Raw genomic sequence first — 14,958 nt, 5'->3', positions numbered from 1 at the left:
AATCAAAAGGTGACTGGAATCAATCTGTGCATCCTTTTTGAAAAGAAAGAGACAAACAGGAAACAGGAAGTGGTTGTAAGATGATAAACAGCTGAGAGCAGCACTGAAGATTTGATTTCCAATGCCTCTTTTGGCGTGTTGATCTGATCAGATCTGATTGGCCGGCTTCAGTACTGCGCTGTCCAATCACCCTTTTTTTTGTGACATTTGAGTTTATTTTATATATATATATATATATATATATATATATATATATATATATATTTTACATTTGTTTGTTCTCTCGCTCAGAACCAGCTCCACACCTTCAATGACGTCTGCAACAACGAGTCGCTGGTGTCCGACACGGAGACGTAAGTGAGCTGACCCGCCGCTCGTGTTGTGTTTCTTTCAGAACGGCCGCGTCTCACCCGCTCGTCTTCATAACAACTCACACTCACCCCCCTGTAGGTCCATAGCCAAGGAACTCGCTGACTGGCTGATCCACAACAACGTGGTCGAGCACATATTCGGACCAAATTTGCACATCGAGGTGAGTAGAGAGGAGAGTGAATTGTGCGACGATGCCACGCGTCCTCTCTGACCTTCCGCTTGTCTGCCTGTCTGTCTGCCTGTATGTTTCTCTCCCAGATCATCAAACAATGTCAGGTCATCCTGAACTTCTTGGCCGCCGAGGGCCGACTCAGCACGCAGCACGTGGACTGTATCTGGGCTGCAGCTCAGGTGAGACACCCGGATGCACTAAAATTCAGCAGAAATCCACTCAAAAAAACATGCAAATAAGAATAAATAACAACAAGTTGCTCCCCCCGTTCCAGCTGAAACACTGCAGTCGCTACATACACGACCTCTTCCCGTCGCTCATCAAGAACCTGGACCCGGTGCCGCTCCGCCACGTCCTCAACCTGGTGTCGGGCCTGCACCCCAACGCGCACACCGAGCAGGTACAGGCGTCTGAACGCGACGCGTCCTGCAAAAAGTCCGGCGTGGTCCTGCGCTGACCTCTCTTCTGTCCCCGCCGCCCCCCTGCAGACGCTGTACCTGGCCTCCATGCTGATCAAGGCGCTGTGGAACAACGCCCTGGCGGCCAAAGCCCAGCTGTCCAAGCAGAGCTCCTTCGCCTCGCTGCTCAACACCAACATCCCCATGGGCAACAAGAAAGGTGCAGGTCTGACTGTTGCAGCGACACGGGACCAACACTGGTCAAGCACTTTAGCTGAGCTGAGGGCAATGCCAATTTTGTACCGGTTCCAGGACAATTCCTTTTTCTTGATACCTGATGTTCCCGTTTTAGCACAAGACTTGTATTTTCCATTTTTACTGCTGATTCAAATCCGGATTTTCCTCCAAATCCACTTTGTTGTCTTTGCGTCCTTTATTCTGATCCACCTTCATGAAGGGGAGCCACTTTAGCATCTTGGGCCCTAATGAGGCTAATTTCGACTCCCACCTATAAAATGTAAAACCCAGTCGGCAGCCACTTTCGATCTTGGCAGATGCTGAAATTCACTCTCTTGGATGGATTGGAATTTGGATGAGTGATTCTTTTGATATTTGATCGGATCAGACCATTGATTGACACTAAAGCCACAAGATGTTCTCAGCTTAGTTCAGGGGTGCAGTTAGCATCTTTATGCAGCTCTTGTCTTTGTGCCATCAGGTTCTCCAGCTGCAAGTCCGGACAGCAGCGACAACAGCGACACTCAGCACAGCGGCGGGAGCGACATGGAGATGGACGACCAGATGATGAGCGGCAGCAAGAGGAGCCAGCAGCGGCTGTCAGACACTGAGGTGAACTCACACACACGTCCACACACGACCTGCGTCACCGCAGCCTCATTTTTTAGTTTTCTCCTTTTCCCCCACAGTCAGTGAAGTCTGTTTTTATTCCGGCAGCACAGGCTGTCTTCTCTAAAGCAGTGTTTCTAAACCAGGGAAACCGCAGACCCCTGGTGGACCTGCATGTAATTGCAAGACGTCCAAGACAGTAAAATCCAATTCTCATTCTCGCTTTGCCCTGCACTCAGGAATGCAGGGGTCTGCTGTGGTCTATCCCAGCTGTCATAGGGCGAAGCCAGGGTGACACCCTGGACGTGTCAGACTGTAAAGTATTTTTTCTTATGTTATGTTATGACATTTATCGAAAGAGGATCATTCCATTCAGATGCGAATGAAGTCATTAAACAATCAAAACAACTCCCATCATCCCTTGATGCTAATTGATATTTTGTCAACCTAGTTAATCTGCAGGCTTCTTAAAACGGTCAAACATTTACATTCGCTTAAAGAAGTAGTAGTCAAGAACTTTATTGTCATACCAGCTCAGCGTTTACATTTATGGTACAAAATTACTCTGTTCCGGTCTAGAAGCCATAAATTAGCATACATAGAACATTGCCTTGATGCAACATTTTTGCATCAGAGAAGACTTGAATATTCACCTGGACTTCCATCTGAAACGCTGGTGTCTTTTGCTGCTTGGCGCCCCCAGGAGTCGATGCAGGGCAGCTCGGACGAGACGGCCAACAGCGTGGAGGAAGGGAGCAGCGGTCCAGGCAGCAGCAGCGGCCGCAGCGAGGCCTCCAGCAACGAGGCCGCCTCCAGCCGGGCCAGCCAATCAGCCGGCAGCCCCGGCAGCGAGATCCACTCCGACGACATGGCCGACAGCGAGGCCCTCAAGGAGGAGGAGGAGGAAGAAGAGGAGGAGGAGGAGGACGATGACGAGGACGACGAGGAAGACGAGGAGGAGGACGAGGACGACGAGGAGGACGAGGAAGAGGAGGAGAACCGTTTGGCCGCTGACGGAGGGCAGCAGAAGGAGGCCCGCGAGCAGCCTGAGTCCAGGAAGAGGAAGGCTGGGGAGGCCCTGGGGGAGGGTCCCAGCCAGGGGGCGGGCTCCTTGTGTCCAGGGGGCGGAGCCAAGGCCAAGGTTCTGCCTTTCAGCCCGGAGACGTCTGCCGTCATGATCACGGCGGCGTCGTCGGCATCCCTGGAGGGCCGCATGCGGCTGCTTGACGCGTGCTCCACCTCCGCGTCGGCACGGCCCCCTGAGGGGGTGGAGCCGCAGCAGCAGCAGCAACAGCAGCAGCAGCAGCAGCAGCTCTCGGACATCGGCCCACCGCCACAGATGGTCCAGGGGCCCCAGGAGCCGCCGCCCCCCTGCCTCCCGCGGCCAGGAGACTTCCTGGGCGAGGCCATGGGCAGCGAGCTGTTCAACTGCCGGCGCTTCATTGGCCCTCAGCACCATCACCACCATCATCACCACCACCACCACCACCACGAGGGGTAGGACTGCCCCCCACCTCGCCACCTCACAGCATCTCACACGCAGGCGTCTGACCCTGAGCTCGTCTGTGTGTCTCTCTGGTCCCCAGGCCGATGGTGGAGGACATGCTGAGTGCCGACGACGTGAGCTGCAGCAGCTCGCAGGTCAGCGCCAAGTCGGAGAAGAACATGGCCGACTTCGACGGCGAGGAGTCGGGCTGCGAGGAGGAGCTGGTGCAGATCAACTCGCACGCCGAGCTCAGCTCGCACCTGCAGCAGCACCTGCCCAACCTGGCCTCCATCTACCACGAGCACCTGGTGCAAGGTGAGCCGCCGCTGACGCTCTTTGCCCCCCGCAGCCTCCCCACTGACCCGGGACCTCAACCTTGAGTCTCTTGTGGTCTGCAGGTCCGGCCGTGCACAAGCACCAGTACTCCGGCAACCACGCGGTGACGGACATCAACCTGGACAACGTGTGCAAGAAGGGAAACACGCTGCTGTGGGATCTGGTGCAGGACGAGGACGCGGTAGGATCCCGACGCTCCTCCTTAGAGTTCCACACTCTCTGGACTTTTATTTTTCTGCCCAAACTGCATTGGAGCAGCTTCACTTAATTAATGACCATACGAACCGGTATATTTAGCCCTGTGTATACAACCTCCATCTAAAACCGATGCTTTGTCGGACCTTGCCCATGTTGTCAAAAAGTATTTGGGAATAATCTGTTCAAATCAGTAAACCAAATCATATTTAGGTAAATGAATAAAATCTAAAAAGAAAAAAATGTTTCCATTTGTTGATAAACTGTCTGATTGTTGTGTGTTTTTAGGTCCACCTGTCAGAGGGGCTGATCAACGAGGCCGAGAAGCTGCTGTGTTCACTCGTCTGCTGGTTCACCGACCGACAGATACGCATGCGCTTCATCGAGGGTTGCCTTGACAACCTGGCCCACCACAGGTGAGGATGGGGGGCGAGTTCTGGACCCACCTGACTTGGTATTGAGACTGGTTCTGGACCGGCTTTTCAGATGAACTTGTAACATCAACAACATGTGCACGCAAGAAGGAAATCTTAGTGTTGTTGTTTAATTTTTAAATGTTTGTCTTTTCATGTCCTCTACATCCAGGTCCGTCGTGGTCTCGTTGCGCCTTCTACCAAAACTTTTCGGCACTTTTCAGCAGTTTGGCTCAAGTTACGACACCCACTGGATCACCATGTGAGTCATTTTTTTCGTTCTTTTTCTTCCCCGAGAGCAGCTTTGTTGTTGTTCTGATCGTGATCTGCTCTTGGGCTCTCTCAGGTGGGCCGAGAAGGAACTGCACATGATGAAGCTGTTCTTCGACAACCTGCAGCACTACATCCAGGAAGTTCGGGAACACCGGCACAAGTTTGCACTGTGAGTTGATTAAACCTGAGATTGAGATTGTGTGCTTGTGTTCACACACTGACTCTTCTCCTCTCCTCCTCCTCTTCCTCCCTGTTGGGACTTCTTGCAGGTACAGCCACAGCGCTGAGGTCCAGGTGCGTCTGCAGTTCCTCACCTGTGTTTTCTCTACGCTGGGATCTCCGGACCACTTCAGTAAGAACCACTCTCAAAATTCTGAACCTTCGCACTTGGTTTAAGTCTTCAGAGAAACCAAAAGCAGGAGCAGCAGGAAGATCATGTATAATGTCTCCCTGGTGTCCCAGGACTGAGCCTGGAGCAGGTGGACATCCTGTGGCACTGCCTGGTGGAGGACGCCGAGTGTTACGACGACGCGCTGCACTGGTTCCTCAACCAGGTGCGCAGCAAAGACCAGCACGCCATGGGCATGGAGACCTACAAGCACCTCTTCCTGGAGAAGGTAGGAACGAAAAAAAATAAATCTGGGACAAAACTTTATCCTGGTTCTTTTCCTTGCAGATTTACTGTCTTGTATTTGGAATATGCTCTTTTATTGTGAACAAAATGGGTTTAGCTTCTCTGGGTTTTGCTTCCGTTATCGATCGTGTAGATGCCCCAGCTGAAGCCCGAGACCATCAGCATGACGGGCCTCAACCTCTTTCAGCACCTCTGCAACTTGGCTCGACTGGCCACCAGTGCACTGGACAACAACGCCTCCAGCTGTGAGGTGAGCGAACTGCAACACAGACAGACAGACAGACAACTTCTGCTTCTCGTTGTAATAGCAGACGGGTAACCTGCCATTGCGCCTGTGTGTCTGCATATGTTCAGCTGTGTGGGATGGACCAGCTGTGGGGCATTGCACTCAGGGCTCAGTCAGCTGACATCAGCCGTGCCGCCATTCAGTACATCAACTCCTACTACATCAACGGTGAGTTCCCACTTCACAAAAGGCAAATGCAACAAAAACAAACTAGTGAAGCCACAGAAGCATCAAAGTCCCACCAACTCCTTTTCCTGGCCAATCACAAGCAGGCCTCTGCAGATTGTTGTGACATCACATTCTCTTATATATAATGAGCATAATTAACATTTTATCAAACAAACTTTCCTAAATAATTTAAGCATCTGCTGGGAAAAAAAAAAAATCTCTGTTGTTTAGATAAATAATTTGATGCCATGATGAGCTATACTGCAGCTAGCCAGCAGGGGGCCACGCATTACTGATTCTGTTCCAGATTTAATTTCTAATCTTTAACTATCTTATTCCTTATTGAATGTTTTTACTGAAACACAAGGTGGTGCTGATGTTTTTTTTGTTTTTTTTGTCCTCCTCCAGCTGGTAAGACGGGTCTGGAGAAGGAGCAGGAGTTCATCAGGAAGTGCATGGAGAGCCTGCTGATGGCATCGGCCAACCTGGAGAAGGATGCCCACTCCAGCCTGACCAGCATCGAGAGAGGGCTGCTCATGCTCAAAACACACCTGGAGGCCTTCCGACGCAGGTGCGCTTCTGTGATTGCCCCTTCCAAACACACCGACCTCCTGCTGCACGTTTGCACGGTCACGTCACACCATTTCATGTCGCTGTCGTATGTTTTCTCCGTCAGGTTCGCCTATCACCTGCGTCAGTGGCAGATCGAGGGGACGGGCATCAGCAGCCACCTGAAGGCCCTGAGTGACAAACAGTCGCTGCCGCTGAGGATCGTCTGTCAGCCGGCCGGCCTCCCCGACAAGGTGATCACATGACCAGCTCGCATTCTAAGTTTGAGTCTGTTCAAGATCTGTTAGATTCATGTCCTTGGAAATTATAAAACGTTCCACCAAGTCTTTTCTAGCACAATCTATTTCTGGTCTTTCTGTGATGTCATAAAGGGTACTTACTGCCAGGTTGCAAACCACACCCCCAGCCAAGTGTTGGTTCCGCCCTCTAAGACGGCCTCCTTTCCTTTTCCAAACATGTGGGAGGTCCAAAAAGGCATTCGTTTTAGCAGGAGGCCCTAAACAAATGGATAAACATGCTGCTTTCTGGACATCTAGGGAGGTTGTTGGACTGCTAGACTGGAGTCCGGGTCCATGTCCGGTCCAATATCTGGAAAATGTATATTCATATACCATCCGTCTTCTACCGCTTTATCCGGAGTCGGGTCGCGGGGGCAACAGTCTCAGCAGACATGTCCAGACTTCCCTTGCCATAGTCACCTCATCCGTCGGGACCCCAACGTTTTCCCAGGCCAACCACGAGACACTCAATGTCTCCAACCACTCCCAGGGATCTGGGAGAAGTCCTCCCAGAGGTGGGAGTTTAAGACTGCAACTAGATGTTCCAAACAGACCCTCACGATGCGCTTGGGCCTGTTGAATCTCTGTTGTCTCCTCCCTGCCAGCGGATCCAACTCACCACCAGGTAGTGATCAGTTGACAGCTCAGCCCCTCTTTTCGCCTGACTGTCCAAGACACATGCAAGGGGGTCGGTTGACACAACAACAAAGTTGATCATCGACCGCCGGCCCATGGCATCCTGATGCCACGTGCACCAGTGGACACCCCTGTGCTTCAACATGGTGTTCGTTATGGACAAACTAGCACAGAAGTCCAGCAACAGTACACCGCTCTGGTTCAGATCAAGGAGGCCGATCCTCCCAATCACGCCTCTCCAGGTGTCACTGTCGCTGCCCACATGTGCGTTTAAGTGCCCCAACAGGATAACGGAGTCCCCAGTGGCGACGTCACGATCCTTGCTGTATTGTCCGTCGTAGGGGTTTTCGAACTGCTCGTAGTCTGTCCCGTAACCCAGGACCCGTTTCCCTTGGGAGACCCTACCAGGGGCATGAAGCCCCGGACAACATAGCTCCTATCATTTGGGCACTCAAACTCCCCCACTGCGATAAGGTACTCTGGGATGTTTAATTACGCACACTTTAACGCATGAAAAGAAAGTGTAATTAAACCAATTGGGGAACTCCTACGTGTGGCCGCATGACAGTATTGCAGCTGTAAATTCCTCTTTGACAGGGTGTTTCTGACACTGTGTGTGTGTCCACTGTGCGAGTGCAGATGACCATTGAGATGTACCCCAGCGACCAGGTGGCCGACTTGCGTGCCGAGGTGACCCACTGGTACGAGAACCTGCAGAAGGAGCAGATGAACCAGCAGGCCCAGCTGCAGGAGTTCGGTCAGAGCGGCCGGCAGCAGGCAGACTTCCCAGGTCAGCGATTGTCGATGGCGGCGGCCGCGACTGTCTCACCACTGTGGCGACTCGCACTCATGCTAAAGCGCTGTGGTCCTCTCCCGCAGGCGGCCTGATGGGTCCTGTCCGGATGATCTCCTCTGGACACGAGCTGACCACGGACTATGACGAGAAGACTCTGCATGAGTTGGGCTTCAAAGATATGCAGGTGACTTCCTGGTTCAATGTCTTGTCCGCTGAGATATGATTACATGCACCAAAAAAATAAAAAATTGGACTCTTGTCATTACTGGGTTATTTGAAAATGCACTGTCTTAAGAGGTTAGCAAGATGGATGAATGACCATGTAGCTGCTGTTTAAAGGTAATAATAAAAAAAAAAAAATTCAAAACAAAACCTGAGACTTCCTGTGTTGTCGTCTTCACCAGATGGTGTTTGTGTCGCTGGGAGCTCCGCGGAGGGAGAGGAAGGGCGAGGGCATCCAGCTGCCCGCCTCCTGCCTGCCACCGCCCCAGAAGGAGCACATCCCCATGCTGCTGCTCCTGCAGGAGCCCCACCTCACCACCCTGTTCGACCTATTGGAGATGCTGGCCTGCTTCAAGCCTCCCAGTCCCGGCACCGAAAAGGTCCACGACAACCCCGAGGTAAGGAAACGTCTGAGCTGTGACTCCTGGCAGATTTAGCTAAAGGATCACTTGATGGAATGACTCTGTTTGTGTGCAGAGTGCTCGGTGTGAGGAGCTTCACCTCCACGCAGAGAACCTGTCGCGGCGGGTTTGGGAGCTGCTGATGCTTCTGCCGACGTGTCCCAAGATGCTGCTGGCCTTCCAGAACATCTCAGACGACACGGTCGGTCACCACTCGGACACAAACATTCCAAAAAACACCTTGTTTTTATAGCTGTAACGTTGAGGAAACATCTCAAGAAGCATGTTTGTATGAATGTGTTGGGTTCTTTTTGTGTAGGATGGCGAGGGTCTCTGCTGGAAGGAACTGCTGAGGATCAAAAGTCCTCACAAGCTGCTCTATGCCCTGGAGATCATCGAGGCTCTGGGGAAACCCAACCGTCGCATCCACAGAGAGTCCACCGTGAGTCAAATGCACCCGGACTGTTTTTAGGAAGCTCGCTGGGCGGGTCTTCAGCAACATCATTGTTTATTTATTGTTTTTGTTGTTGTTTTTAACTAAGATAGAATAAAGGCAGACCTGTTAGAGAGCTTAGGTATAGTTTTTCTAGAGCTAAATTCCATGCTCATTGGATTAACTTTATTTAATTAAGTGCTACTTCACTGATGCTCACTGCTGTCCAGTGCTCAAAATAAGGGCGCTCAGCACACACTAACCACCTGGTCATCCAACGCAGGGCAGCTACAGCGACCTGTACCCCGACTCTGACGACTCCAGCGAGGATCAGATTGAGAACAGCAAGAACACCTGGAGCTGCAAGGTACCAACTTCCCGTCTCGGATCACTGTTTTCTGTTTTCTCCTCAAAGTTCTAAGCATTCTGGTGTGACACAGCTGATCATCCACCAGTTACCAACAGATATGGAGATAAAAATGTTTGGGTCAGACTGAGAAATTCAGAACACTATCACTTCTCTCTTGTCTTCTCCAGTTTGTCTCGTCTGGAGGTCTGCAGCTGCTCCTGGAAATCTTCAACTCCGGCATCCTTGAACCTGAAGACCAGGAGTCGTGGACGGTGGTGAGCCAGACCAGACCAGACCAGACCAGGACCAGGACCAGCTCAGTTCAGCTCTTCGGCTCCTTAACGCTCCTCCTTGTCCCCCTGCAGTGGCTGCTGGACTGCCTGGCCTGTCTGCTGAAGCTCATCTGCCAGTTTGCGGTGGACCCGGCCGACCTGGACCTGGCCTACCACGACGTCTTCGCCTGGTCCGGCCTGGCCGACAGTCAGCGCAAGAGGGCGTGGCCGGGGAAGTCCCGCAAGTCGACGGTGGAGCACGGGAAGGGCCTGCACATCCCCCGGCTGACGGAGGTAGAGGCACCTCCCCCTCTTTCTCTTCCTGTTCCTCCTCCTTGTCCTACTCTGCCTTCTCCTCCTCCTCTTTCTCTTCATCCTCCTCCTTCTCTTTTTCTTCCACCTCCTCCACCACCCAGATTCTCCATCTCCACCCCGATCTGATCTTTCTGTGTTTTTCCAGGTGTTCCTCAGCCTCGTCCAGGGCACCAACCTCATCCAGCGCCTCATCAATGTGGCCTACACCTATGACAACCTCGCACACAGGTGGGGGAAACTCAAGCGCCACCGAGACACCAGCGTCCATTTTTGTGTTGACGACTTAATTACGCTATTTTCTAACATCTCTTTTTGTTCTTAAGAGTTCTGAGGGCCCAGTCTGACCACAGATCTCGGCACGAAGGTGAGTGAGAACGGCTTTCCTGCCATCAGTGATCAACTAGAAAACCACCCGTTGTTCCTAACGCTGGTGTGGTGGTGTGTTTGTGTTTGTTCTCGCCACCAGTGACTCACTACTCCATGTGGCTGCTGGTGAGCTGGGCTCACTGCTCGTCCACAGTCAAGTCCAGTCTGGCCGACAGTGAACACCTTCACGACTGGCTGAAGAAGCTGACGCTGCTGATCCCTGAGGTGAGTCCGTCGCAACCCAGGCTTTTTTTTTTTTTTTAATTTTTTTATCATCAATCGTGTTCTTAAGGCTCTGCAGTCAAATGAGATGATGCACGTCGACCTTCCCTGAAATTATTGAGAAACTATTTATTATATTGGACTTGGCGTAAGATAGAACTGAACAAACAATATCCTCTCACCATTCTGCTCAGACCTAATTTTAAAAACTAAATGAAACTCAAACAGGTGCATTGATCTTTTTATCTTGAACTTTTAATTCTGTGTTGTTTTTTTCTCTGAACACCGACGTGTAGACCTGCTTGCATCGTATTAAAATCCCCAAAATGTTGATGTGATTTACTTTTTAATTCTTGTCAAAATCTTTAATCTGAATTATTTTTTAAACCTGTAATGACATTAATAAAAAGCAGTTATAACTCTCCACGAATACCAAAAGCACTTGAAGACCCTCAGATGTTTTTTCTTTTGTCCTGAGCAAAAAACTAAATTCAGGCTCGGATACAAACAGATTTTTCCTTTTCGCCCCTATTTTCCCTGCAGCCGGCTGTGAGGCACGAGGCCTGCAACGGCCTCTACAAGCTGTCGCTGTCTGGCCTGGAGGGAGGAGAGTCCATCAACAGGTCCTTCCTGCTGCTGGCCGCCTCCACGCTGCTCAAGTTCCTGCCCGATGCACAGGCACTCAAACCACTGAGGGTGGGGCTGATGCACACACACACACACACACACACACACACACACACACACACACACACACAGACACACACAGACACAGACACAGACACACACACACACACACACACACACACACACAGCTGCAAGCTACACTCTGTGTCAGTCTTCTCCTTTGTGATCTGACACAATTTGAGCTTTGCTAAAGTGAAACCAGTTTGTTTCCAGGAGACTTTTTCCCTCTAGTTGGATCAGTGTCAGAAGCGCTGGGACACACACACACACACACACACACTCACACACCCACTGCACCACACAGTGCACTTGATTTATGATGGATAAATGTGTCGCTTTTGGGAATTGAACCCCTCAGCAGCTCCTCCTCTCGTCTTGTCCGTTTTGTGGGATATTTGGCTCCATACTAAAAGATTCCTTTCCATGTTCTTGTGTGATGAATCCAGTATTGCCGCCTCTAGGTGGAGCTATATGTTGTCAAGCCCCCTGACTGATTGTGTGTGTGTATGGTGGCAGGTGGAGGACTACGAGGAGGAGCCGCTGCTGAAGACGGGCTGTAAGGAATACTTCTGGCTGCTCTGCAAGCTCATCGACAACATCCACGTCAAAGACGCCAGCCAGGTGGGAATCCCTCCCCCCCCCACAGACACACACACACACACACACACACACACACACACACACACACACACACACTGTGCCAGATGTCCATGGTGAACAGTTGCTAGCGTCAGTCTGTTTGAACTCACAGAAGGTCTCTCCCTCTCTGTCGCTGGCCGGCTCCCTGCAGACGACCCTGCTGGACCTGGACGCCCTCGCCAGGCACCTGGCCGACTGCATCAGGAGGTCAGTGACACGGCGCAGTGGGCGGCGGCCTTGCGTAGTCGCATTTTAAGAAAACAAGATTGCAATAATTAATTTTGAAATTAAAAGATTTATTTAAATTGATAATGAGTTGAATATATAATAGCTATTATTAATAGAAAATAGATAATAAAGTACCTGATTTTTCTATTGCATTATTAGTACTTGTTCCATTTTATATTTGCCTCCGTTTAATAATAATAAAATTCACCCCAAAATACATTTCCAAGGTTTTGTCCCATAAATTTTCACCACCATTGACTAAAAATCGGAGCGTAGGAGTTTTGAACTCTTGTTGTTCTCCATTGACAAACAGCAGGTGTTCTGTCTCCTGACAGATGCCTTTTTATCTTTTTGAGGGTGTAGCCTTTCCCAAGGTATTGGGGAGGCGTCAGGTTTGCACTGTTTCTTTAAGGTATCTACACGATACAGGATGGGGTATCTGCAAGAATACACGGAGGAGGAGAGATGAGTTTACAATTTGTATTCCAGTTGATCAGGTTGAATGGGTCGTATGGGAGTCTGAATGCAATAGATTCAAATATTTAACAGTTAAATCAATGCTTGTTCAAAAGGACAAATAAATCTGGAAAAGCGTTCATAATAGGTTTAAGTCACTCAGTGGAATGACATACAGAACTACTCCTTCAGGTTAACACAGGAACTATTTACTTATTATATAGTCTGTGACGCCATCCAGCGGCGTAAAGATGACACTACATAGGCACGTAAGTACAACGGACAAGGCTATTCGCTTCAGTGCACTTGTGGCACGGAGAAAATCTAATAGAAGTGAACGCACGAAGCAAAGAAGTACATTAAGCAGATTATGACAGCAGTTAAAGAAAAACAACAACCCAGATAGCTACGAAGAAGGTAAAGCTGACAGGCGTTTAGCGAAACTAGAAGAAATAAGCATACAGATTTAATTATAGAACATAGTTTGCAATGTGAACTTACGTGTAGTCAATGACTCGCTACTCTTAGAACCAACTGGATTAATCCAAAACTACTACTGCCTGCTATTGTGGAGGAAATAATTTCTCAACACCCACACCCACAAAGGGAGAAAACACAAACTGAGCCACAGAACGGCCCCCACCATCCCGGAAATCAAACCCACTATCTTCTCCAATCGGTCACCTCCAGCCCGCCGTGACCTCTGCTACCTCTGCTCTTGTCCTCACCCCCCCAAATAGCCGCGAGATCCTGGACCAGCAGGATGGGACCATTGAGGACGACGGCCTGACCGGCCTGCTGCGCCTGGCCACCAGCGTCCTCAAGCACAAGCCGCCCTTCAAGTTCTCGCGCGAGGGCCAGGAGTTCCTGCGCGACGTGCACAACCTTCTCTTCCTGCTGCCCAGCCTGGCCGACCGGGCGCAGCCCAAGTGCAAGTCACACGCTGCTCGTGCCGCCGCGTACGACCTGCTGGTGGAGACGGTGAAGGGCTCGGTGGAGAACTACCGGCTGCTGCACAACTGGGTGATGTCACAGCACATGCAGGGTGAGACTTACGGCCGGGTTTTTTGCAGCTTCTCAGGCTATAAACTGGACGGCTGTATATATACAGACGGATGTGTGTATATATATATATATATATGTATATATATATATATATATATATATATATATATATATATATATATATATATATATATATATATATATATATATATATATATATGTATATATATATATATATATATATATATATATATATATGTATATATATATATATATATATGTATTATAAATATTAAACAATACCATGCAGTTGAATAAATCAATAATCCAATATTGAGTAGTCTTATTGTATTCTGTTTTATTACACAAGACAACGAGCTACAATGCGAAACAATTTAACAGTTAAAATAAATATAAATCCCCTTTTATGACATTAATTTCAATGTGACTTTAAATCTTCTGAAGTTTAATCACCAAAGATTTAGTTTCTCCAATTGTTTTGTACTGAATCAGCCCACAATGTGAAACTTTGAGTTTTCACATTGACTGACATAAAACAAACTGGGTGAGGACAAACATTTTGTCTTTGTTTCCAGCCTAACTGACTGTATTTCTGAGACCCGTGCAAGCTACACTCTGTGGCTGAAGTCCTGCGGGACGATGATCAGCCTCAATTTGAGCTTTGCCACAGTGACTTCAGTCTCTGAGCCGCTGTCCCTGAGGTGGGACCAGCGCAGGAGACGCTGACACACCAGCAGGAGGCGCTGCGTGACCGTGATGCGGCTGATACATGACGTTCCTGTTTCAAATCTGCTGCTTTTTCTCTCGCAGCCTCTCACGCTCCGTACAAGTGGGACTACTGGCCGCACGACGACGTGCGGGCCGAGTGCCGTTTCGTGGGCCTGACCAACCTGGGCGCCACCTGCTACCTGGCCTCCACCATCCAGCAGCTCTACATGATCCCCGAGGCGCGGCAGGCCGTCTTTACTGCCAAGGTCAGCGTTGGTCTGAGCTGTGGGGGCGGAGCCTCACTTCATCCGCAAATATATTAACCCTGTGTGTTGTGTGTGTTGTGTGTGTTGTGTGTGTTGTGTGTGTGTGTGTGCTTGCTTGCACAGTACGCTGAGGACATCAAACACAAGACCACGCTGCTGGAGCTGCAGAAGATGTTCACGTATCTCATGGTGGGTTTTAATTCAAGACACTGAGCTTCATCAACAGCATCTCCAATTGTGTTCATCTTGTTGTTGATTGTTGATGTATTTATATATATATAGATATATGTATTTATGTATATATATATATGTATGTATGTATGTATGTATGTATGTATGTATGTGTATATATACATACACACATATATATATATATATATATATATATATATATATATATATATATATATATATATGTATATATGTATATATATATGTATGTATGTATGTATGTATGTATGTACGTATGTATATATATACATACATACATACTATATATATATATATAT

The 14,958-nt window shown here is 49.3% G+C and overlaps 1 protein-coding gene across 1 annotated transcript in view; it reads left to right on the top strand.

Moving 5' to 3' along the window:
• The window catches only part of LOC142881388 (ubiquitin carboxyl-terminal hydrolase 34-like), a 36,715-nt gene that overhangs the window by 8,096 nt on the left and 13,661 nt on the right, over positions 1-14,958 (top strand). Inside the window, 35 exon segments of the mRNA XM_076015660.1 lie at positions 292-353; positions 451-532; positions 631-723; positions 819-944; positions 1,033-1,162; positions 1,661-1,791; positions 2,492-3,285; positions 3,375-3,589; positions 3,673-3,791; positions 4,094-4,221; positions 4,391-4,480; positions 4,565-4,660; positions 4,761-4,843; positions 4,954-5,108; positions 5,259-5,375; positions 5,480-5,579; positions 5,988-6,150; positions 6,256-6,382; positions 7,703-7,853; positions 7,943-8,043; positions 8,264-8,479; positions 8,559-8,684; positions 8,802-8,924; positions 9,199-9,282; positions 9,453-9,539; positions 9,630-9,830; positions 9,997-10,079; positions 10,175-10,215; positions 10,318-10,442; positions 10,983-11,135; positions 11,643-11,747; positions 11,917-11,972; positions 13,190-13,494; positions 14,286-14,449; positions 14,573-14,638. Coding sequence (XP_075871775.1) covers positions 292-353; positions 451-532; positions 631-723; positions 819-944; positions 1,033-1,162; positions 1,661-1,791; positions 2,492-3,285; positions 3,375-3,589; positions 3,673-3,791; positions 4,094-4,221; positions 4,391-4,480; positions 4,565-4,660; positions 4,761-4,843; positions 4,954-5,108; positions 5,259-5,375; positions 5,480-5,579; positions 5,988-6,150; positions 6,256-6,382; positions 7,703-7,853; positions 7,943-8,043; positions 8,264-8,479; positions 8,559-8,684; positions 8,802-8,924; positions 9,199-9,282; positions 9,453-9,539; positions 9,630-9,830; positions 9,997-10,079; positions 10,175-10,215; positions 10,318-10,442; positions 10,983-11,135; positions 11,643-11,747; positions 11,917-11,972; positions 13,190-13,494; positions 14,286-14,449; positions 14,573-14,638 — 4,998 coding nt within the window.

This window comes from Nelusetta ayraudi, unplaced genomic scaffold, assembly GCF_046127955.1.
Source record: "Nelusetta ayraudi isolate G7.1 ecotype Tasmania unplaced genomic scaffold, CSIRO-AGI_Nayr_v1 ptg000192l, whole genome shotgun sequence".
Lineage (NCBI taxonomy): Eukaryota > Metazoa > Chordata > Actinopteri > Tetraodontiformes > Monacanthidae > Nelusetta > Nelusetta ayraudi.
This window is presented reverse-complemented; position numbering and strand designations above follow the sequence as displayed.